Source organism: Rosa chinensis, chromosome 3 (assembly GCF_002994745.2).
Source record: "Rosa chinensis cultivar Old Blush chromosome 3, RchiOBHm-V2, whole genome shotgun sequence".
Classification (NCBI taxonomy): domain Eukaryota; kingdom Viridiplantae; phylum Streptophyta; class Magnoliopsida; order Rosales; family Rosaceae; genus Rosa; species Rosa chinensis.
This window is the reverse complement of record NC_037090.1, coordinates 3860147-3883060: the sequence shown is the minus strand read 5'-3', so window position 1 is coordinate 3883060 and position 22914 is coordinate 3860147. Positions and strand designations below refer to the sequence as shown.

The 22914-nt window shown below is 38.0% G+C and overlaps 4 protein-coding genes across 6 annotated transcripts; 3 read left to right on the top strand and 1 right to left on the bottom strand.

Moving 5' to 3' along the window:
* Nucleotides 1-3580: 3580 nt before the first annotated feature.
* On the bottom strand, nucleotides 3581-6078 carry LOC112193006 (gibberellin receptor GID1C). Its single transcript, XM_024332999.2, has 2 exons — nucleotides 5709-6078; nucleotides 3581-5123 (listed from the first exon to the last, which is right to left on the bottom strand). The coding sequence occupies exons 1-2, from the start codon at nucleotides 5754-5756 to the stop codon at nucleotides 4128-4130; spliced, it is 1044 nt and encodes a 347-aa protein (XP_024188767.1). The 5' UTR covers nucleotides 5757-6078; the 3' UTR covers nucleotides 3581-4127.
* A 7518-nt stretch (nucleotides 6079-13596) lies between these two features.
* On the top strand, nucleotides 13597-14637 carry LOC112193195 (histone H2AX). Its single transcript, XM_024333267.2, has 2 exons — nucleotides 13597-13924; nucleotides 14245-14637. The coding sequence occupies exons 1-2, from the start codon at nucleotides 13721-13723 to the stop codon at nucleotides 14464-14466; spliced, it is 426 nt and encodes a 141-aa protein (XP_024189035.1). The 5' UTR covers nucleotides 13597-13720; the 3' UTR covers nucleotides 14467-14637.
* Nucleotides 14638-15240: 603 nt separating this feature from the next.
* LOC112193183 lies at nucleotides 15241-17751 on the top strand. Of its 2 annotated transcripts, XM_024333257.2 has the most exons (7): nucleotides 15242-15571; nucleotides 15677-15895; nucleotides 16033-16119; nucleotides 16411-16557; nucleotides 17017-17043; nucleotides 17137-17232; nucleotides 17328-17751. In XM_024333257.2, exons 1-7 carry the CDS (start codon nucleotides 15350-15352, stop codon nucleotides 17526-17528), a joined length of 999 nt encoding a protein of 332 aa, XP_024189025.1. In that variant the 5' UTR covers nucleotides 15242-15349; the 3' UTR covers nucleotides 17529-17751. The 2 variants fall into 2 exon arrangements, with proteins under 2 accessions (XP_024189026.1, XP_024189025.1); XM_024333258.2 differs by lacking the exon at nucleotides 16033-16119 and having other exon boundaries at nucleotides 15241-15571.
* A 519-nt stretch (nucleotides 17752-18270) lies between these two features.
* Nucleotides 18271-22738, top strand: LOC112192734 (probable protein S-acyltransferase 17). 2 transcript variants are annotated; one of them, XR_002933586.2, is made up of 11 exons: nucleotides 18271-18555; nucleotides 18627-18720; nucleotides 19321-19415; nucleotides 19498-19665; nucleotides 19762-19834; nucleotides 19935-19987; nucleotides 20448-20539; nucleotides 20636-20688; nucleotides 21355-21480; nucleotides 21967-22489; nucleotides 22577-22738. XR_002933586.2 is itself a non-coding variant. In XM_024332592.2 (10 exons), the coding sequence occupies exons 1-10, from the start codon at nucleotides 18407-18409 to the stop codon at nucleotides 22243-22245; spliced, it is 1182 nt and encodes a 393-aa protein (XP_024188360.1). In that variant the 5' UTR covers nucleotides 18271-18406; the 3' UTR covers nucleotides 22246-22738. The 2 variants fall into 2 exon arrangements, 1 of the variants encoding a protein (XP_024188360.1); XM_024332592.2 differs by having other exon boundaries at nucleotides 21967-22738.
* Nucleotides 22739-22914: the final 176 nt, after the last annotated feature.

The following is a 22914-nucleotide window of genomic DNA, read 5'->3' as shown; positions in this document are numbered from 1 at the left end:
TTTTACTGCTTTTTTACAATATGTCATTCTTCATTGCTCAAGTCTTAGCTTAAAGGTTAAATCTTTACATTTTTCTCAGTCCAACAGATTAAAAGAGAACCTGAAAACGCGCTCTTGCTCTATCAATATTAATCATATATGAGGAAGACTTTGTTACAATTTTAAGATGCAAATTGATCAATGAGATTATTATCTTTACTTGGACTAGTCTTCTGACCTTAATATTGAAATGGTCAGATAATCTTCATCTATTTCAGTATTCAGGTGACTGTGATGCTATTGTTGTTATATAGCCTTCTGTGGTTGGTTAGAGATTTCTTTCTTTGGCAATAACATTGTGTTTCTCTCTAAGATGCTTGTCAAGTTGTCATCATATTTCTCCAGGGTCGGTATGCTTATCATCATCCAGTCCTTGCATAGAATGAGACAAATTCAAATCAAGAATAAATGGTGTGGAGAATTCATGTTATAGGAACACAAATCAATCAATGGAGAACTTGTTGAAATTTTTATAGCTGTAAGTTGTTAGAGGCAAGTCATATGAACAGCAGCTTATACTTGATCTCAGAATCTTGGTTTAGGAATTTCTTGCTTACGTCAAGTTTGGCTCTTGGATGAATGAAATTGCTTTTAGCAAATTGGAAACTAAGCTAACTGGTTTGCTCTGCTTAAGGTTCTGTCCAGTCGCTGAGAAAGTAACTCGGAAGTTAAAGGATTACTGATTCTTTGTTAAACTTTGATGTCTGAGCTGTATATTGAATTCATTCTCACTTCTGCGAATGGGTGATGACTGATCTGTGCATGAGAATTCTACTATATGAGCTCAAACTATGGAAAGGAGAAGTCTATAAGTCTCCTTAGGCCCAACTGCCCTAGCCTTTCTAAACTATGGTGTTCCTAAGTTGCCCATAGCCACAACAAACTCTGTTGGTCTTTCTTGTCTGGTAAACCCAGTTTTTTTTCTTTTTCTTTTCTTTCTTTTTATTTGGGGATCCCTTTTGTATGTGGGAAAACCTTATCAAGTGATGGGAATGCTAATTTGTTATACTGTGGCGATTATTTTATTATTAATTTTATTTTTATTATTATTATTATTATTAGAGGATAATTGAATCTTTTATCAGCTTAATCTCAATTAATTTTCAACTCTCCCTCACTACTTGAACTAACCCAAGGGCTCGCACAGTAGGGATTTATTTTGACCCATCATTTTGCACTTTTTTTTCTTTTACATTATTACATAGAGAAGCCCGAAAAGAAAGACAACTCTAACACACAATGATCTTGACTTAGATAAGCCTAATAAATCAACTTCCAAAAACTAACATCCATGTCCACAACCATGTTCTGTATACATGGTCAAGCAACACCCTCCAATTCTTATTTAGAAACTCTTGAAAATTTGCAACAATGCTAAAAAGTGGGTGAAGGAGCTCTTGAGAACTAGCATAACAGCAATCAGGGAGTCTCTCTATTTGTAGCAGCCGACATCCATCATGCCAAGCCATTTCTTTTTTGAAAGACCCCCAAGTTCAGCCTCTAAAACCTGACCTCATAGTTGAGTCTCTAAAACCTTATCAATGTGTCTAGACCCCCAAGTCATTCACCCATTCGCCCTTACCATTTCAAAGAATTCTCTCGGAACACATAATTCAATGTATTTATGCATATTGCCATCAACATTTAATTTATGTCGATCCTTATTTGGAAATTGCCAACAAATATGAGACAATTGACTTGCAACTGTAGAGTGGCCAACCTTGTTTGCTTCAAACATTATTTTGTTCTTTAAATACATTATCTTAGTACGTTTTTTTTTTTCTTCTATTGATTCAGATATTTTATTATTTACATACACGCGTAGAACAAAGTGCGTACAGAATCAATTTATAAGATTGTTAAATTGTAAGTGCCATATTGGTCGTCATGGAGAATATGATTCGAGTGGTTACAAAATCATGTAGTCTAGAGCGGAAGATATTGCTTATGTAAGCATTAGGCTTGTAGCCATTGATATCAATCAAATTCGTAGTGGATGACGATTGCGCAAACCTCATCAAGATTGTCTCTACCAGATTTGACTAAAGCATGATGATAATCCCCATTCCACTTTTAATTTGGGTCTCTTTTGAAAGCTTTTAGCCATCAATTTAATAAAACCCAATCCAATTCTTGTTTCTTTTTCATTAATTAAACTAATTACGGGGCTTGTTTGTTGTACATACTTTTCTTAATTAAATTTTTTTTTAATGAAGACAAATGCCTCGTCATGTCCCTTTTAGAAGCTTAGCTGTTGCTTACCCATTGTACTAGGCTTTATATCATTGTGAAAGGCACTGCCCCAGATTAGATATCCCCCTTGTTTGATTCTATAGTGGTCCCTAGAAAAATGAAAGAAATCCCCAAATGCCAACCACCACTAAAATATGGGACTATTCCTTTAGAACCAAGCCAATTCCCCAAAGAAAAGCTTCAATTTCACCCTCGAAAAAAAGAAAGAAGGGTAAGGTTACTTTCATGAAGTGACAAGGATGTCCTAACTCGGTCTCGATCACTAGCCAAAAATTAAACACTTCAATTATTTGGTAATGTAGACGGTTAGGAATGCGTAATTCAGTGGAAATCCTCATTTTGGTTGCTTCTGATGACGACATGAGATCATTTCATCTTAAACTATTATGTTGTTCATGTTAGAAGGACAAGGCCACTTTCAAGAAGTGACATGGATGACTTTACTCGGTCTCGATCACTGGCCAAAAGAATACTAAACACTTCAATCATTTAGTAATATAGACAATTAGAGATGTGTAATTCGGTTGAAATTATCATTCCGGTTGCCTCTAATGATGACATGAAATCTTTTAATCTCGAATTTCTCTGTCGTTCATGTTAGACAATCACGAAATCTCAACCGCTATGTAAAGAGACAGAGATACGATTCGAATCGTTTCATTGGTCGTTGAAAAGGAACTTTTTTGAAAGTTAAAAAATAACACACATCCTGGCATCCTGCTTTACATTTTACCCCATTTCAAAAGCATAGGCAATGCAGATGATTAGGTTGGACATGACCTATTAGACTATACTCCTGTTTTTTGTGGTCATATAAAACTTTGTCCTTTAGTCACTTGTCTCTTTTCTTTTCTTTCCCCCTTTATGCTAGACCTAAGTCACTACCTGTTCTTCCTCAATCATGGGAGAGTTTACAGTACACGGCCTGAAGATACACGCACTGTTGAAATTGGACGGTTTTGAATAATAAATAATAGACTCCATATATAAACGGCTGAGACTACATAGTTAGTATATGTGAAATAAAAGAATTTTCGCTCAATCATATTCCAACTCCACCATCCACCTTTCACGATGGTTATGCAGATGTCTGTTTTAAGTCACATTTCAATCTATAGTAAGACTAGAGCATAAAAATCCAAAAGACTTCAAGCAGTAAAGCTTGAATGGAACCTGCACCATCAATCTTTTTCAGACCTATAATCCAATCAAGCATGAACCATCCTAGATCTTAAGGATGAAGCTAAAGATGCCACAATTATTTGTGCCTCTTCTTAAGGACTGGACATAAGAAACTAATATAATTAATCAATAGCACATAAATAACAGATTATTCATTACAATAGCAACAGCTAATACACACTTACATAGATAATCTAGTAACATATCTATAAACAATACAACATCATAATACCATGGAAGCTTTAAGCTAGTCCATCCATGTTCTCAAATTAGCTATATATATAACATTAGCCAGTCATCGACTCATTGATCATCCACCAGAAGTTGAATTGCGAAATCCCAAATTGGTGGGACTGCTAAACTTAGTTAAGTAGATCCTGCTGTCTGCAAAGCTTTATCGAACCAAAACCCCAAATTTGCAGAAACTCCGATGTCCACCAGAACAAAAGATGCTGAAAGATACATTCGTTCTGCCTAGCCCTCCTCAGACCATGAACCAGAAGCCAGCAGGAACACAGTGCCACAATTACAAAGACAACAGTGAATACTATAGCTACACAATCTTACAAACTGCAAACAAACCCTTCATTAGCGAGGGCACAATGTCAAACTTACGTTATATATCACGTGGCAGGTTGATTAAGTCAATCCTATTAACAATCAGACCTCACAAAGCTACTTATCTCATTCATTACGGTGTAGAAGTGGTCATTGTTTGGCAACAAGTAGAAACCAATCGTGGCCTTGTCGAGAAATAGAAGCTTGACGTCCTGGCCAGCCTTCTCAAGTCCTTTAGCATAAGCTAGTTGCCAGTCCTGAACAAGATCCAAACCAGCCACCACCACAAGGCTCTTTGGGAACTTGACATCTTTAAGCCTTATACCCCTTGGGCCAAATGGATTACATGCAGGATGGTCCCTATCTTCTCCTTCAGGGAGAAAAGCTCTCCAATACCAGTCCCGGTCTTGGATAGTGACAAAGTATTTCCCATCCAGGCGCTCCTCAGATTCAGTTCTCTCTAGCCCACCAAACATTGGGTTGAGCAGTATGTTTCCCAACACCTCAATTCCAGATTCTGCTGCTCTCAAAGCAACATTGTGTACAATGTTCCCACCGGAGCTGTCACCAGCCAGATATATGTGAACTTTTGAGTCCTTTGTACTTTTAAGCCAGGACCGTGAGTTCACCCACTTCAGGGCTGTCCATCCATCATCATAGGCACATGGGAATCGGTTTTCAGGTGCTCGACGATAGTTCACCGAGACCACTACAGCCTTGCAATTGCCAACTAGTCTGCGGCACAGAATGTCATATATGCCACTGTTTGCAGAGGAGTGAGCAAAGCTTCCACCATGGAAGAAAATTATGACAGGAAGAACCTCAACCCCCACAGGCTTGTGGAAATCAAGAATGTTCGGCTGTGGTGCATCAGCACTGGCAGGTTGATAGATTCGAGTCAGTAAGCTAGTTCCTTTGTCAATGATGACATCAAATGAGAGAACCCCATCAACTGGATTTGCATTGGGTGCCACTTTCCGGTCAAGGAACTCTGCCAAGTGGCGGTTAAAAGTCCCGTCAGGGCGACGGAGGAGGTTGTAGGACAGCTTGAAGTTAGAGATCAGGACCCAAGTGTTCAATGGAACTACCATCTGTAAAGAGCACAAGATCCCAGAAACACACATGTTCATTTCATATTCCCAATGGAACAGGATAAGCATAACCAAAATCAAGAACTACAACCTAATCCCAATAAGTCATAAATGAAAACAAACATTTTGCTATGATCGGGGTCTGCAGCATTGTATACACAGATAACAACTGAAGCATTCCCATAAAGCAGAGGAGCTAGCTATAGAAAACCTAAACCCCATTACCAAATCTTCAAGTAAAACAATACTCATCAAATCAAACTATCAACCTTCTCGAAATCAGCCTCCATATAACAAAACCACACCTCTAAAATCCATCACTCAACCCTGTTTTCCCCACCAAATCTCCAAACTAGACTACGAACCAAGCAACTCGCAACCAAATCACAAAACTTGGATGAAAGCAAAACCAAAAATTCCTAATCAGAACTGTTCAAAACCCAACTCAAAACAAGAACAACATCACATATTACAAAGAACCCACCAGGCCAAACAAAGAAAGAGACCCAAAATGCAAAGCAAGTTCATCAATTTAGCCAGGGAGGAAAAAAAAAAACACAAAAATCCAAGGATGAAATAGTATACCTTGGAGTCAGTAAGGTCAACTTCATTAACTTCATTATTATCCTCCATTGAAAACCCAGAAGACGTTAGCAAAAACAGAGAGTTAGATCCTCTGAGATAATAATAATAATAATAATAAGAGAAGAAGAAGAAGAAGAAGAAAGAAACCCAGTTCAGAAAAGGGTCAGATATTCAAAACCCAGTAGCGAAATAAGCCCAACCAACCAAGACGAAAGCAAGCATTTAAACTTGAATCTCCCACAAAGGATCGTACTTTCTTAACCCCATTGGTCCCAGACAAAAGAAAAAACCAACAACCCCTAATCTCCAGGGGTTTCTTTCACTAACTTCAAGTGATGATAACACGAGAGAGAGAGAGAGAGAGAGATGCCAAGCCAGCAGTAGTAGTGTATGTGAAGGAGCCGGTGCGAAGGATGAGAAGGCGGGCGCAGTTTAGCAATATCAGAAACACTTGTTCTAACGTGCGCAGGCAGTGAAGTGGGAACAGAGGAGAAAGGGACAAAGTGAGCGGCCGAAAGAAACACGGTTAGTAGGGGCCACCTATCCAAAAGAAATTAATTTTGGTAATTAAAATTTTATTAGTTTTAATTTTTGGGATTAATTACGATTAATTAGAAAATATTAAGAATTAAAATGATTTTAGACGCATGGGGAAATATTAAATAAAGAACTTTTAGGGGCGTGCGGTGGAAGGAAGAGCACGTGAGGACAAACACAAAGTACTTAGCTTTTGGCTGTATCAAAGTCTCCATTCTGTCCTTGGTGCTGGGCTTTATTTACACCAACGTCATTATTAATGTGAGGGTAGATATTTTGTCGAACATGTAGACAATTATTTAGTATCTCTGACGTATCTAAGTTGTGTGTTATTTTTTTGTATCAAAAAAAAAAAAAAAAAAGTTGTGTGTCATTTTACTAAAATTGTCACATCTTGATAAGAGTTTACCATAAGAGGATGCAAATGCTTTTCATCTTTCCAATTGTTAGAAAAGGAAGGTTGAATAATCTTCTAAAATAAGGGTAGGTTCAATAATTGAACAACTATAGAAAAGTGCATATTTTTTATTAAAGGTCTCTCCGTGTGATAACTTTCTTATAACAGATTTAAAAAGTTGTGTCCAGTCGATTTGGCTAGAAGATCGAATAATCTTTGTGAGCTTGATGAGCTTTGTTATCGTGTGTGTATTGAACTATTGATTGAAATCTCAAATTCATTCAAATTTTTTTTTTAAGGTTTAGAATCCAGCCTAATTAAGAGACTCGGCTCCATGCACGATATTATTAATAAAAGAAAAATGATTGTACGTCAGGGGAACATATAACCTTCATTTCGAGTACTAATATAAAAGTCCTCATAGAATGCAGCCTCATATAGCCAAATTCATTTGAGAAATTACTTACCATAACATATATTTGGTTAAGGTCTTTTTTTTTTTTTTTTTAAAGAATGATATATATTTGGTTAAGGTTTTTAATTTGTAACTTCAGTGAATTGCATTTGTTCACCAATGTTCTAAAAAACGGTCTAGGAGCTGGGCGGTAAGGAACCGATCGGATTTTGGCCTAGGCGTTGCCCTTAGGCGCTGGGCTACTAGGAGGGGGCTAGGCGGCCCTAAACCCTAATTTATTCTATATTTTGACTATTTTTATATTTATAATTAAATTTTTTTAGACTTTAAATATTTTTTTTTTATTATTATAGGTCATAAAAATAATTTAAAATTTTTAAAAATAAAAACCAACTGGTCCCCTCCTAGGTGCTAGTCTCTGGGTCACCGGCCGACTAGCGCCTAGCGTTTTTTAGAATCTTGTTGTTCACTGTGTAAAAATTTTGAATCCTATTCAATAGGAAATCAGGTGGGCTAGCTAATTATGCGTTTTCTTAACATTGGCTAATTTAGAGTTTAGCTACTATACTTGGATAGCTAATAAAAGCAAAATATATTGGAAATTAAGAAAAGTGAATGATCGTTAATGTAAACAAACAAAAAAAGATTGCTTTTTAAGAGCATACAATTGCATGTGACTGTGCTCGAACAGTTCAACAGTGCACCAGAACTAGTCTTCATACTTTAGTCCCTCTTCCAAATTCCATTTTCCACTTTCACAACAAATCACAATTAGTCATTGTCATTGATATCTCAAGCTAAGCTTCGCTAAATTTAATATTTATTGAAAGCAAAATACAAGCTTCCACAATTAATAATCAAATTTCCATGCTATCCCTTTTCTTAGCATTTTCTCTTTTTGAGTCTCAAATCAAGAAAATACAGCACAAGCACGAGAGTTTTTCAAGAAGTCGCATATTGCGATAGCACTCTCGTCCAAACATATACAATTTCGCAACTCTTATGATATATGAAGTTAATATTACTAGTATGATGACATACTTTTTTTCTTGGAGATAATAATACAAAAGTTAGGCAAGAAGCATTTTCATACATGTGAATGAAAGAAGCTCCAAAAACTTAACATATGGCCAAGAATTTGATGAGACAGTGCCATATGCATATTGAACAAATCCAATTGCCATTGCCTTGAAGAAACTGACTAATATACATGTGTCCTCTTCTTTCCTTTTACAGATACGGTCTTGCTGAACTTTCATTGTGTTTCTCAAGTCAGGAAAACCAAAACACATGTATATATGTGTGTAGTGTCTTTTGCAAAATTAAACCTAACTTTTGCCCACCACCCCCCATCTTTCAATTAAAGTCGATAAGGTTGATCAGTTTTGTTTTGTCATCACCTGCAATATATATGCATGTAACTGGGGGTTGGGTGATAGAATTGGGAGAGCGAAAAGAGAGTAATGCAAATAAAGAGTTCAATGAAATAGTTCAAAACAACTAAAGTAAAGACAATTGAGTAAATAAAACTTCATCTTTCAGCTAAAGTCGATGAGATTGATCTGTTTTGTTTTGTTATCATCTACAAGGTGCATGTAAGTGGGTGTCGGGTAACGATAGAGCTGAGAGAATGAAAAGAGAGTAATAGTGTAATACACATAAAATGTTTCAAGGAAATTAGAGTAAAGACAATAAAGCAAATAACAACATATCAAACTATCAGAATATGAAGTCGTATGTTCTGCTCTTAGTCTTAGGAAGAGAAATTAATGAGTTTAGCAAATTTTTGTTGGAATTCTCCGGAGTATTGAAACCCTGAAAGCAAGAGTCGTTTAATGTAATCACTCATTATAGTGTCACACGTAACCCTCTCGATTATGAAATTTCAGAAAAACTTTGAATCTAGACAGATTGACGGTATACAACTACCGAGAGCACTAAGAAAACAAGAGTGAAAGCTAGGGTTTGGAAAGAGCGAAGGAGAGTTTGACGCTCATCCGGCGACGCCTCCTCGTCGACCGTGGCTTCTCGCCTCATCGACATATGGCAGGTGTTGCCGGACGGGAGATGGAGGTTTTGTCTTCTCTTCGTTGGTCGGGGCTTTGGATGCTTCTTCTCTACTCTCAGGCAGAGGCACAGGTGTGGAGGAGGAATTCGGCGGCGGCGCAAGCTTGAAGCAAGGGGCCAGAGGCCAAATCGTGGCGGCGGCATGCTATGGATCGTATGGCGCTGGTCTCTGTTCGGAGGTTGGTCGCTCGGCGATGTTTGCAGGGGTGGGTTCAGGCTCCCAGGCGGATGAACATAGATGGGTGGAGCGATTTCGATCCTAGGTGGAAGGGCACGGTGGTTCATTTTTTGTTTCTCGGTGGTTTGGTTTGGAGTGGATTTGTTTCCAGATCTAGATCTGGGCGACAACAAGCAGGTGTATCAGTGCGACTTGCGGTATTGATTGGGTATCTCTAGGGAGGTGAGCTCGAAGGGCAAGTTTTGTGGAGGTGGTCTGCTGGCAAGGGAATTGGAGAGAGGGAAGTTGATTGTAATAGCTTTGGGCTGGTCTTGTTTTGGGTTTTATTTTTTGTTAGTCTTTTCTGGTCAGTAGTATGTCCCTATTTTTTTTTAGCTAGGGTTGGGTCAAATTGAGGTGCCATGGATCTGGAGTCATTCCTGGGGACAAGTTGGTTTAGTTTCGGTTTTATCTTATGGTCAATGTGCTGATAAACTATCCTTGCACGGTGGTCTGATATCATTGGGATACGGTGTGGAAGAAGGCGTTAGTTTTTATGGCGATTGTCTATGAGATGGTATCGAGAATATTCTCGGGATTCTCTGTAGCCCAAGGGGTTTGGCGATATAGGTGGTTAGGGATGAGGCCATTTTTGGCTCAAGGAGGTTATTATGGATGATGGACCCGTAACTGGTTTAGATTTTAGGGAGGAGAGTGGAGAATTCTTATTCACCACCGATCATTCCCATATAATTTTAGTTATCAATAAAGGTTCTTATTCTAAAAAAAAAAGACAGGTTGACGGTATGAATTATTTAGTTCAGCTACTATGTCCTCTACAATTTGATTGCTTTTGAAGAGGTAGGGAAGCTATTAGCCTATTGCATGCAGAATCAACAGTGAAGAAGCAACCAAATGAATGAACAAGCACTTGGCATCTGGCTCCCTCAAGTCAGTAGTCACTGTCCTTGAACCTCACTATCAGTGGTCTACTTTCACTATTATTATTGCAACCCAGTGGGTTTGGAAGCATTGGTGTAAGTGTGAGGTCAACAATTAGGAACAGTTCTTGGATTCTTGTGGGCTATCATTTTTCCTTCCAAATGCTAAAGAAATTGAAAAGAAATATCATCCCCTATTCTAACAAATGCACGATTGCCCTTTACTAGGGCATCTTTTTTCTTTGCTTGCTTGTGTATGGGTGGCCCAGGATTGAACCCCATCCTCCTTCCTTTTTTCTCCCTATCACTTTTGTCTTCTTATGCACCTTCGGCTCTCCTCTTGACACCTTAACTTCTTGGGGCTCCTCTCATCTCTCTCTTGCTCTCTCCCTAGTAATGACAGACCGTCGTGTGATTAATATAGGCAACACTGTAACATATTAGTTAAGTTCAAACATTATCTAATCGTATTATAAAAAAATTATGTACGGTTAGCATGAAACATGAACTACTTCTATAACTGTGTGAATAGGTCGAACAAGACTAAGAGCAAGTGCAGCGGTTGCACTTTGCCCGGGCAAAAGCAAGGAAAACCGACGTGGTGACCGGGTAAGAGCAAAATTGGTCCTCCACCGGTGAAAGTTTGCCCAGCCATTTATTGGCTTTTCTTGACTGAGGGGAAGAAAAAAGGCAACAGAATGACTTATTTCATGACTGGGGAAGAAGGGGGAAGAAGGGCTGCCAGCTCGGCCCGATGATTGACGTGAAGTGACAGCAGCAGCAGGCCGTCTACTGCAACGCGCTGAAGGCAGCGACTGGTGACCGAACGGACGACGCGTGGCGCTGCAATCCCGGGTGAGTGACTCCACTTTCTTGTCGTCTAGTGCATCTAGTACAATCCCGGGCGCTGCAATCCAGTACAACCCACTTGTGAACAGTGATTTTTTGTGTGAACAATGCATGAACAGTGAAAAAGGTGAACAGTGTTAACCGGGCCAAAAAAATAACGGGTGTAAACCCATGTCCAGTGGCAGTGAATAGTAACTTGACCGGTCGAATTCTTGACTTCTTGACTTTGCCTTTTCTTGACTATGGGTGAACTTGCTCTAAGATACTAACCTAATCATGTTAAATTTTGTGAACACAAACACTGAGTGATTAGATGGGGCAACACAATTAATATAACTAACATGAATAATGTTATAGTTGTTCAAAGGGTTGGCAAGTTTCGTTGTAACCTAATTCTATTATAAAAAATATATATATATTAGGTATGAAATAATGATATTATCTAATTTTGGTTGAATAATATGCTCGAAATTCTTATGGACTATGAGTCACAAACGTTATGACCTCTACCATGTTACATTTCATGTCCTCCTTTTTGACACAATCATTCTCAGTTTGTTGGCATTATATGCCAACATTTAGTACTCAAATTCGGTACAATAATTAATAATTTGAAATCTTAGCACAGCTGTCTGTTTTGGGTTATTTTTGAGCGGCGTTATTATTTCCTTCCTTGAGTTCTTTCCTTATCATTATGGGCCTAATGGGCTTTGTTTTTGTTGTGGGTGTTAGACAAGAGTCGGGTTATGTCATTGAGAATAGGCTTTGGTGATGAGATTTGTTGTGTCATGGGAGACTACTAGAAGCAATCAAGCATGACCTCGGGGGTACTCGTAAAATAGACACTAAAAATGGAATCCATCTCTTTTCAATCAACTCAAAGGGCCCTTCTCTCCTAGGATGTTGTATAGTCAAATCAACTTTGCTGGGGTGAAAAAAGAGCCAGTGAAAATTGTGCAGTTCCATGTGAACCACGTCGTTGATGCAGCTCAAAGATTCCATAGCGTCCTGTCTTGTGGGGAAGATATAGTACTCTCTCTTTTTCTTTAGCAACAGTGAGGCCAAATTATAAGCTCCCTTGAAAAGATTGGTCTTTCATGTGAAAAAAAACTGTTTTTTGCATTTTCATGCGTAGGTTTCTCGAAAATCTTGTATCTAGCTAGCTTTGGAAATATGATAAAAAAATTATTAAAAAAAACAAAAGTGAAGGGTTCAGATATTAGACACTAGTTTTTTATTTTATTTTTTGTTACATTAGGAGCAACAGTATTCCTAGTTCTTTTAGGTCTAGAAACACTAGCTATGTCATCCAAGAAAGCATTCACAGCATGAGCAGGAGGATTCTCAAAGATGATGAGACCAGGAGCATGCTTAGTACTCATTTTGGCTAAAGCATCAGCTGTCATGTTGCACTCCCTAAAAATATGGTTGATTCTGGAATTGTCCAAGGTTGAGATGAAATGATGACAACCCTCCCTAAGATATTAGACACCAATTGGTCCAATTATATTCATTTACTGTAGTGACACCAATTATATATATATTTTTTTTTTATGCAGACCAATTATATTCATTTACTGTTTCACCAACAAGCTTTAAGACTTTAAGTTTGAAATCCTAGTTCACAATCTTTGTTTGTAAATTGATACAACTTTAGAGCACCTTTAGCAGACTCTCTATCTTGACATCTTAGCTATTTTGAAGAATATGTTTAGTTTTTTATATATTTTAGCAGCTGCACTAGATTCCTAAGTGGCTCTCTATTATAACTTTTAGTTATCTCGCTCCTAAATATAGAGAGCGAGATGAGACTCTCTATAATTTATAACATTCATTTTGAGTTATTTTATGTAATTTTTAAATACATTTTAACTATTTAATATTTCTTTAAAAAATAATATAAATTCAAAACTCACTATAATAAAGAACACTGATGCGGAAGTATTTCTAAAGTGGCTTGTCAAAATGACTTTTGAGATACTTTGGCTAAAATTTAATTAAAAAATAGCTAGTATTACTAAATATGCTCTTACTTAATTGTAATCAGTTTGTACAAAAATCGATAGGCTTTGTTTCTTAATTTAATTTAACAATTTGTTTATCCAATGCAACTTTTCATGTCAAATAAAGCCGTAACATAATCATTTAACCCCGCTCATCAGTACTTTCAGTGCATCTAATTATACTTACAACACTCTTTGTCCTCTTAAAATCATGCATGAAAGAGAAGCCCAACTCATACATTTTCCTATAGATTTGGCCCCATAAAATTGTAGCCCAATGAGTACTTGCGAAAGAGAAAGCCCAAAGAGTAAATCCAATACAAAATTGCAGGCCCAAACTAAATCCTCGCGCGCCTATAACCGCTAAACGAAATAACACAAAAGCGGTGGAAAACTAAAAATTCGTTTCCCGCGAATTCCAAAGGTTTAAGGTGCCACGTTGGCGATCCGCATGATCTCGCTCTCGACCAATCAGCGCACAGCATCGCGTCCTATATATTAGAACCCCACTACTCTACCAATTCATCACAAAGCAAATCCAACCCGCTCTCTCTCACTCTCTCAAATCAGACTAGGTCATTTTTAGGGTTAGGGTTAGGGTTTCGTCGTTAAATTTGTGTGTGATTTTCGCCGCCGGATTCAGAAAATGAGTGGAAAGGAAGGTGGGTCGACTAAGGGTGGCAGAGGCAAGCCGAAGGCCACCAAGTCTGTGTCCAGGTCAAGCAAAGCCGGGCTTCAATTTCCGGTGGGTAGGATCGCCCGGTTTCTCAAGTCCGGCAAGTATGCCGAGCGTGTCGGCGCCGGAGCTCCGGTTTATCTCTCTGCCGTGCTTGAATACCTGGCAGCTGAGGTGAGCTTTGATTGATTGTTCTTAATTTGCTCAATACTTGTTCAATTGGATTGTTGTGAGAAATTTGGGAATTGGGGATCTGGATATACAGAACTGTTTTGAATTAATGGGTTTTCAAATTGCAAGTTTGGGTTTCACATTTCTGGTTTTAATTTGTTTATTTGTCGCTAATATTTGAAATTTGATTTTGGGTTTAGGGTTTGTTGAAGGGTGGAATGATTTTTGATTGGTTTTGTTAGCTTCATATTTTGATGGGTTTTGGATTAGTTGCTTAAAGTTTCGATCTTTGGGTTTGTGCTGATTTGATTTTGTGAATTTAGGTTTTGGAGCTTGCTGGCAACGCAGCTAGAGACAACAAGAAGAATCGTATTGTACCGAGGCACATTCAGCTTGCGGTGAGGAATGACGAGGAGCTAAGCAAGCTTTTGGGGTCTGTGACTATTGCCAATGGAGGAGTTTTGCCCAACATTCACCAAACTCTTTTGCCTAAGAAGGTTGGGAAAGGCAAGGGCGATATCGGATCCGCTTCTCAGGAGTTTTAGGGTTCTCTTTGTGTTTATCTCCTTGTATGGAGATGTTTAGTTACCTCAGTTGTAAAATACCATGGGTTTTGTTAGAGTTTTCTCTGAACCTTGTTGTTCTGGTGCTTGGGATCTTATGCTATAAATGAATGGTTCTGCTAAATTGAATCTGGTTTTAGTCATTTTGGTCTTTATTATAGTGATTTCAGTTCATTTCAAGTTGAAAATGCTTGATGTGTTGTGACTAGTTTCTTCATTTTGGTCTCTACACTTCAATATCTGGGCTTAGGATGATCCATTTACTTTCCCTTCGACATTTCAAAGGAGGCACTAACTACTAATCCATGAAAATTTTGGTTGCAAATTTGCAATTTTAATTTGTCAGCAACATTGTGCACTATACTTGTGCACAGTTCAAAGTTTTAACTGTTAACAACATTAGTTCCCTAGAAATGGATTGGTTAGTGGTTAGTAACCTTTAACAGATCAGGACTTGGATTCTTTGCTCCGATGATCTAGGGTCACAAAAGCATAGCATAAATCACAGTTTGAAACGGCTAGCAACGGTTATCTATGGAATGAACTGCATAAGAAAACGAATTCAGCCGCAACATTGCGGGTCCCCCTCGTAGCATAGTGGTTGGTTATAAGATGTAACATCTACTAGCTCCTGGGTTCGACTGGCATTGAGCTTAATATCCGTAACTCATGAGGTATTGCAAAATACCTTTTTTGAATTATTACTAATAGTATCTCTTTGAAATGAATTGTGATAATAATATTTGGCTACTTGGTTTGTGTGGCTCAGAATACCACACAACCACCATTCTCTTTTCCCTTCTTTTTTTTTCATGTGTCTGTTGGTACTGGCAGGGTCTGGCGATGTGTTGTGAATTTTGTTTGAATGGGCACTCTCATGCATTGCCTATCATATAAACCCCAAGTGAGATTTCCGACTTTTGGAATCACACTATGCTCATCTTCTGAGGTTAGTGTGTCAAGGCAGCTAGTTTTGAAGCAAGTGGATAAGGAGTTGGCTAAAGGAGATGAGAGGGCAGCTCTTTCACTTGTTAAAGATTTGCAGGGCAAGCCTGGTGGCCTCAGATGCTTTGGTGCTGCTAGGCAGGTTAACTTCACTTCCAATTTGTACCATTCTTCTTGGTTTTATGTGTCATATTTGATGTCATGTTGAATGCAATGTTAAGGTTTGGGATGTGATTCATTTGTGCAGGTGCCTCAAAGGCTTTACACTTTGGATGAGCTGAAGCTGAATGGAATAGTAACACAGTCTCTTCTGTCACCAGTGGATGCTACTCTTGGTTCCATAGAAAGAAATCTTCAGATTGCTGCTGTGGTTGGAGGTGTTTCTGCATGGAATGTTTTCGGGTTTAGTCCTCAGCAGCTTTTCTATGCTTCTTTAGCAGCATTGTTTCTGTGGACTCTGGACGCGGTAAGTTCCTTACGCATGTCTAAGAATGTGTCCTGAGAATCAAAGTCATTGAATTTGACTATCTTGAGGCACTTTCAATTTTCTTGTTTGAAATCAATTCAATCTAGTATTTGATATTATGTCATCAAATCATGTAGATATCTTTCAATGGAGGAGTTAGTAGCTTGGCTATTGATACAATTGGTCACACCTTTAGTCAGAAGTACCACAATAGGGTCATTCAAGTAAGATCTCTCTCACATTTCTATGGTGGTCTGTCCACACATGACTAGATTAATTTTACACACACTTGTTGCTAATAGAATGCTGCAAGTTTCATTTCATTTTGCATTCTTTTATATTTTAACTCTCTGTTTCATTGTGTTACCTCATTTATGAGGCTGAATTTCTTCACCATATTAGTTCTTTGTGTGCATTACCTATCAGGCTGTAGGTCTGAAAGCTTTGTGCCATGCTTATGAAATCAGGAGGATATTATAATGAAGAGTTTATCTAAGAAGAATTTTCTCATGCAGCATGAAGCTGGCCATTTCTTGATTGCGTACTTGCTTGGTATTCTTCCCAAGGGATATACACTAACTAGTTTGGATGCATTCAAGAAGGATGGGTCTCTCAATGTTCAAGCAGGGACCGCGTTTGTGGATGTTGAGTTTGTTGAGGAGGTATGTTGTTTCTGATCTGAAATATGTATGTGTTATACAAATCCTTTCTACGATCCTGTCTGTCCTGCTTCTATAATTGCTTTCTGCGCTTGTTTGTTTCAAGTAGGCATTTAACTGATGTAAATCATGTGATGAATGTCCACTACCTTTAGCGAGTAGCTTAACAGTCATAGACTGATATAACAGGTGGATCAAGTGCTTATTCTATAAAAAGAAACGTGAAATAAAGTGATGAGAATTACTAAGCACGTTGATTAAAGCTAGCTCAGTAGTATAGTTGTTCATGGGATATAAAAACCAGCACGGTTTCCATGTCAAAGAGGAGAGTAAGTAGTGAAACCAATCAGAGTGGAGTAGTGCAGTTTAACCGTAGATTGTTTGCATAATTGTGAAACCATTGTCTATGTAAAACTTTGGTTGATAATAACCTTGATTTACAGTAGTTCCCATTCCCTGCAGGTTAAAGCAGGCAAAGTATCAGCAAGTGTACGTTTTCTACCCCTCGTCTCAAAAATTTCTGATTACATCTCCCTTCCTTGAAATGAGACAAGTTCATGAATTGGGAATGCATCTTATTAGATGCTGAACAGATTTGCGTGCGTAGCGCTCGCCGGTGTTGTTGCTGAGTATCTTTTATACGGTTATGCTGAGGGTGGTCTAGCTGATATAAACCAGGTTAATATGTCACTTGATTATTTTACTTGGCAACAAGTAAGGTGAAGGAAATAATGTAAGAAGTTACTAACTGAATCTGTATGATTTTTGAACAGTTGGATTCACTGCTTAGAAGCCTAGGCTTCACACAAAAGAAATCCGATTCACAAGTCAGATGGTCTGTACTAAACACTGTCTTAATCATGCGCCGCCATGAAGCAGCACGAGCTAAACTCGCAGAGGCGATGGCAGAAGGAAAATCCGTGGGATCCTGCATCGACATTATAGAGAATACCATAGGCGATGCAGACGTCTAGTGCAGCTAGCCAGGTTGCTGTTGTTGATACTCAAGAAAGCTTTGCTACATTTCCACTTCTTTGACAAAATATATGGGATTTGTGAAACATGACAACTAGTCATGGATGTTCCAAGGTACATCAAACCAATCATGTTGCGGAATGTTACATGCCATCTCTAATGCAACACTAATGCTCACTTGTTAAGACTCAAATAGCTGGCTTCTAGATCATGTTTCCAATATATTTAACTCGATTTAAGATGGTCAAAGTTGAAAGCTGAAAATACTTTGTGTAAAAGATAGCGGAAGCAAATATTCCCCGTATCTTGCACAAAAGCCGGCGTTTCCATCACCAACATTTTTAACTCGATTCAAGATGATTAAAATTAAAAGCTAAAAAACCCTTATGCGAAAAGGAGTGGAAGCGAATATTCTCCATATCTTTCACTTTTATGCACTTCTCTCTACAAAAAATTTACCTCACACAATGAACATAATCAAAACTTGATCTCTTATACACCGGTAATTCTTGACCCAACTTTATAACTTTTGCACCAAATCTCCTTTTGATAACAGAAAAGTAGTTAGAAACAAATTATGTCTCAATCCAGATACAAAGACACGTAACCAAACCATCAAACGACTCAATCGAAAACATAGTACTCCTCATTACGTCTGAAAATCAAATTTCTCCATATTTTCCGTAAACTTCAGAAAATAAGAGGTGAGGCCCCACAAAATAAAAAGTAAAAACATTTTTTAACCCAGTGAAAATATAAATAACAGTGTTGGGGATCCGAGGTAGGAATAGTTGGGCGCGGGTAGAAGATTCCAAACTTGCCGATTCCAACGAGAAACGGCGTCCTCGTCCCTGATCGCAGAGAGAGAGAGAGAGAGATGGGTGTGCAGTGGCTTCTGGTGTGCCATGGTTTGGTTACTCTACTCGTCTTAGTCTCCTTCCTCTGCGGCCAATGGCCCATCTTCGACGGCACCCCTATCCAACGCATCAATCACTTCCTCCACTTCGGCATCTGCGATTACTTCCAGTAAATCTCTCTGTCTCTGTTTTCACAGTGTTTTTGTTTTGTCAAGTTTTTAATTCGTTATTGATTTGCAGGCGGTTCGTTGGGTTTGTGTTTGGTGCCAAGGGGACTAATGCGATTCAGTCCGTCGAGTATTTCTGCTGTGATCGGCCCAATCCAATTTTGCAGGTATCAAATTGGGTTGATTATGTTCAGTTATGTTGTCAATTCTGTGCCTTTTTTCTGGAATCTGCGATTCGGGTTTTGTTACTGCAATTTTTGTTTTTTTTTTTTGAATTGTTGGTTAGCTTTTTCTTGTTTAAAGAATTGGGAATATGAGCTAGTCATGTATGAAAGTGCTCTATAGTTGGTCAAATTTGGAAGAATGTGGTGTGGATAAGTAGGTATACGAGGAAGCTAGAGGAAAGGAGGTTTGAGTTTTCAGTGTTGAAGGTCTGTTGTGAAAATCGTTCTGCTTTGCGAAAGAACCAAATGCATATGGTTTTGCATTTTCGAAATTTAGTTTAGTATCTGAGCCTTCAGTTTGCGTCAATATGAGAATAAGCTTTATACTTTCAACAGTAACAGAGTTCGGGCTGAAGTTCTATGCTGATAGGTGTACTTGGAGTATCCATATTTAACAGTTTAGTGAGTAGCGTGTCTGTTTGTGGTTTGAACATTTTGAGGACTGATTCTAGAAATTTGCAGTTGAATGGTAAACATGTATAGAAAAGATTTATCTCTCCCTGATTCGGGATTAATCATTAGTTTTCTTTTGTTTCACTGTAGGTCTTATATCTTGCTATTATTGGAGGAACCTATTACTTAGTTGCAACTTCTTCCTTCCGTTATATTCCTGGCTATTATATAGGTGAAGTTCACAGGTATACCAAGGAGTTTGTTTACCTACTCCCTCTCTCTGCCACTTATTGTACAGAACTCTCTAGACATTTGGTGTTCCTGCAGGTACATAAGCTTCTTCGCTGTTGGCGTCGGTGTTCTGCTGTTTCTATTAACTAGCCTTTCCGATCCAGGAACAGTGAAGTCTGATAATGTTTCAGTTTATCTCTCTGCTTACCCGTATGACAATGTGATATATTCTGAGAAAGAATGTTCAACATGCAAAATTCTAAAGTGAGTCCTACCTCCACCTCTCCCCCGCAATGGCTTTAGCCGTTTCTATAAGGTTTTCTCTCTCTATATTAATTTTCTTCTTTTTCTGTGGTCCAGACCTGCTAGGTCTAAGCATTGCAGCATATGTGGTCGCTGTGTTGCTCGCTTTGACCATCATTGTGGATGGATGGTGTGAATTTCTCCAACTCTTCCTCTTTTTGTTTTCCTCCCTATCAATTTTGCATTCTATATGGTACTTATTGTAAATTCAACATCGGGTTTTATTGCAGAATAATTGTATAGGCGAGAGAAACATCCATTACTTTATGGCTTTTCTTTTGTGGTAAGCCCTATCTCATGCAGCAATTACTTTTATGGCTTTTCTTTTGTGATAGTGTGTGGCCCTTTGTGTTCTCCATTGCCTATTCTGCCCCAATAATCAATTGCAGAGGTCGATACTGGGTTCCCATGGGTACCCAATCAGTTTCTTGAGGTTGATAATTTAGATGGTTGAAATTGTAGCCACCCAATCTTCATTACAAAGTTAGCATGAATGACAAGTGGAATATTTGAGAGGTTTTATTTGAGGTTGAAATTTGTAATTTAATTTACCTTTGCCCTCTTGAAACTCACTATAAACTTCTCCATATTGCCTCACAATTTGCACATCTGTCAGCTAAACCATGAATTTGAGTTGTTATCTTGTTTTGTGTTTTACTTGTTTACCCATTTCAACTAGAATTAACTCTTGAGTATTGTACTAGGCTCTTCTTGTTTGATGGTATGCATTTCTTGTTTCTCAGGCACACTTTACTTTGCATATATGGAGCAGTTGCCATCGGGTTAATTCTTGCTGGACAAGTTAAAGAATTTAGAGTTATTGATATTCTAACTGGTAAGTAGAGTTGCATTTCAAGTCACGAAAACAGTTGATGCTTCTGTTTCTTCTGTACCTAAGTTGACGTTCCTTTCCCCAATTTCTTCTTTGCAGTTTATTATGGTGTACAGAATTCATTTGTTAGTTTATCACCACATGTTATACAGGTGAGCTAATTTTATCGTTTTGACAATTCAGGCAAGTAAGAATTTTTGATTGTTGTTATTCAGGAACATTCCTATTTCATAGTCATATTAAATCAATGTATATCAGTTTCGAATATCAATACCAGGAACCTTACTTTTTTTGTACTGGCCTGTGTTCCTCTTGTTCATATATGTTATTGTAAATGAATCCACAATTAGTGAAAAATCATTAAAGAAATATTCTCACCTTCTGTTCAGTGTCAAGCGGAAATGCTGAACTTCTAGATATCTCTTAGCTGTGTTCTGGGTGCAACATAGTGAAAGAAATTATCTTTACATGGATATTAGACTGCTTGACTATGTGCATCTTTTCCTTTTTTCAACCGTAAAGCTCAATATGTAATAAATGGAATTTGTCTGACTTGTTATATGTCCAAGAACTTGAAAGAGCCTGGGGGGACATTATTAATTTTTGAATGTAGCTTTTATTAAATAGGTGGCATCTGAACTTGATAGTAAAAAGTGGGCTTGCATCAATCATTGATATGGAAATGTAAAGGGTTCTATAGTTGAGCCTTTCAATTGTGTAGATTGGCTACTTTTTGCATATTTAGTTATGGAATCATTTTACTGTGCATTTTATCTCCCCTCACATAACTCGTTTAATTCTTTTGTAATGTTTGACAGTGGTTGGTAGGGGCATACAACACTCAAATACTACTGATGATGTTTCTTGCAATAGTGGCATTGTTAATCGCGGGTTTCTTTGGTTACCATGCAAAACTCTGTCTTACAAATACTACTACTAATGAGGTTTAGTTCTCTGCCTGACTTTATTGAATAACTTGGTTTGTCATTCCTTCTTAATGTTTGAAATGGGAGTTTAGAGGCGGTCATTAATGTTGTGGGGATAGTTTATTAGGTTACATTTCTAAAAAAGAATCACTCCCTTGGTAAAAGAAGCATGAAATAACAGTGGTTGCAGGAACTTGCAGCTACTGTGAGATATGCTTTTTCTATTTCTGATGAAAGTATAAAGCTTGCCTGCAGAGAATTCTCCTATAATGTGGTGATATCATGAAGTTATACAATGTCAACGTATTTAGTTTAGTATATAGTGCAACTTCAGATTGGCACTCAAGTAGTCACTTCAATTCACAAGATGAAATGGAATAATGTTGTCTAGAATTGCTAATATATAAAAAACCAATCATTCCGTAAAACTTATTTATTGGGATAAAACTGCATGTACCGTAGCTGAAACATGAGAACTAACCACATGCAGTTGTTTTGATACAGACTTTCAAGTGGCAAGACTATATAAACTGGCAGAGGAAGCTGAGTGAAGCAAGGGCGAGTTCTGCAGCACTCAAAGCAAGTATAAATGGCCTCACTAATGAAAGAAAACCCCCAGAGAGCAAATGGAGAACCATATTCCGAAGATCTCCACTCGAAGATGTCGAGGTTGTGGTTAAGAATAACATTTATGATAAAGGATTCTTTCTGAATGTTCTTGAGATCATCTTCCCCCTATCGAGAAGAAGGTTGTATGCAAACACCAAATTAAAGTCCGGCTAAAGTGGGATTGCTGTCCTATCAATGTTGTATGCTTCCCTTCTTCATGTTTCTTTGAGCAATTGAGAATGGCCTCATAACAGTCTCTTGCTATCACTCATGCTTAAACGGCCAGCAACATCGCGAGAGTGGGGTTGGATTCAGCAAGATGAGATGCTTCTTCTGGTGTTTTATAACATTATTGCAATGTGCATGTGGGCTGCAGCTGATGACGAGTAGGTTCGTTCAAGGATAGAATCAAGCACAGGTAGAATAGTCATACAGTTTGTCATCTTAGCAGTTGGCTTGGCTTCGTTGTAAAGCTGACCTTTTTGTTTTTCATTTGTTGTTATAGGATAGTTACTTACAGAGTGGAAGAATGCTCTAATTGATCCTCAGATTCTAACTAAAGAAATAGATGTTTGTGTTACAAACTCGTAAAACAAAAAGGATATGTTATGATGGTAAAACCGTTTGGTAGGAGAGCATGAAGAAGCTCATTTAAAAAGTTGGGAGATACGGCACAATGCAATGCATGCTAAACCTTATTACTTATTAGCGCTATTTTTGTTCAAGTTAATAAAACTCACAATTTGTATAGCATGATTTTCAGAATGTGTTATTTTAATTGACGGAACACCAAAACCTAGAACAATTTTTTTTAATTTTATCTTTTTATTTTTGTGAATTTAA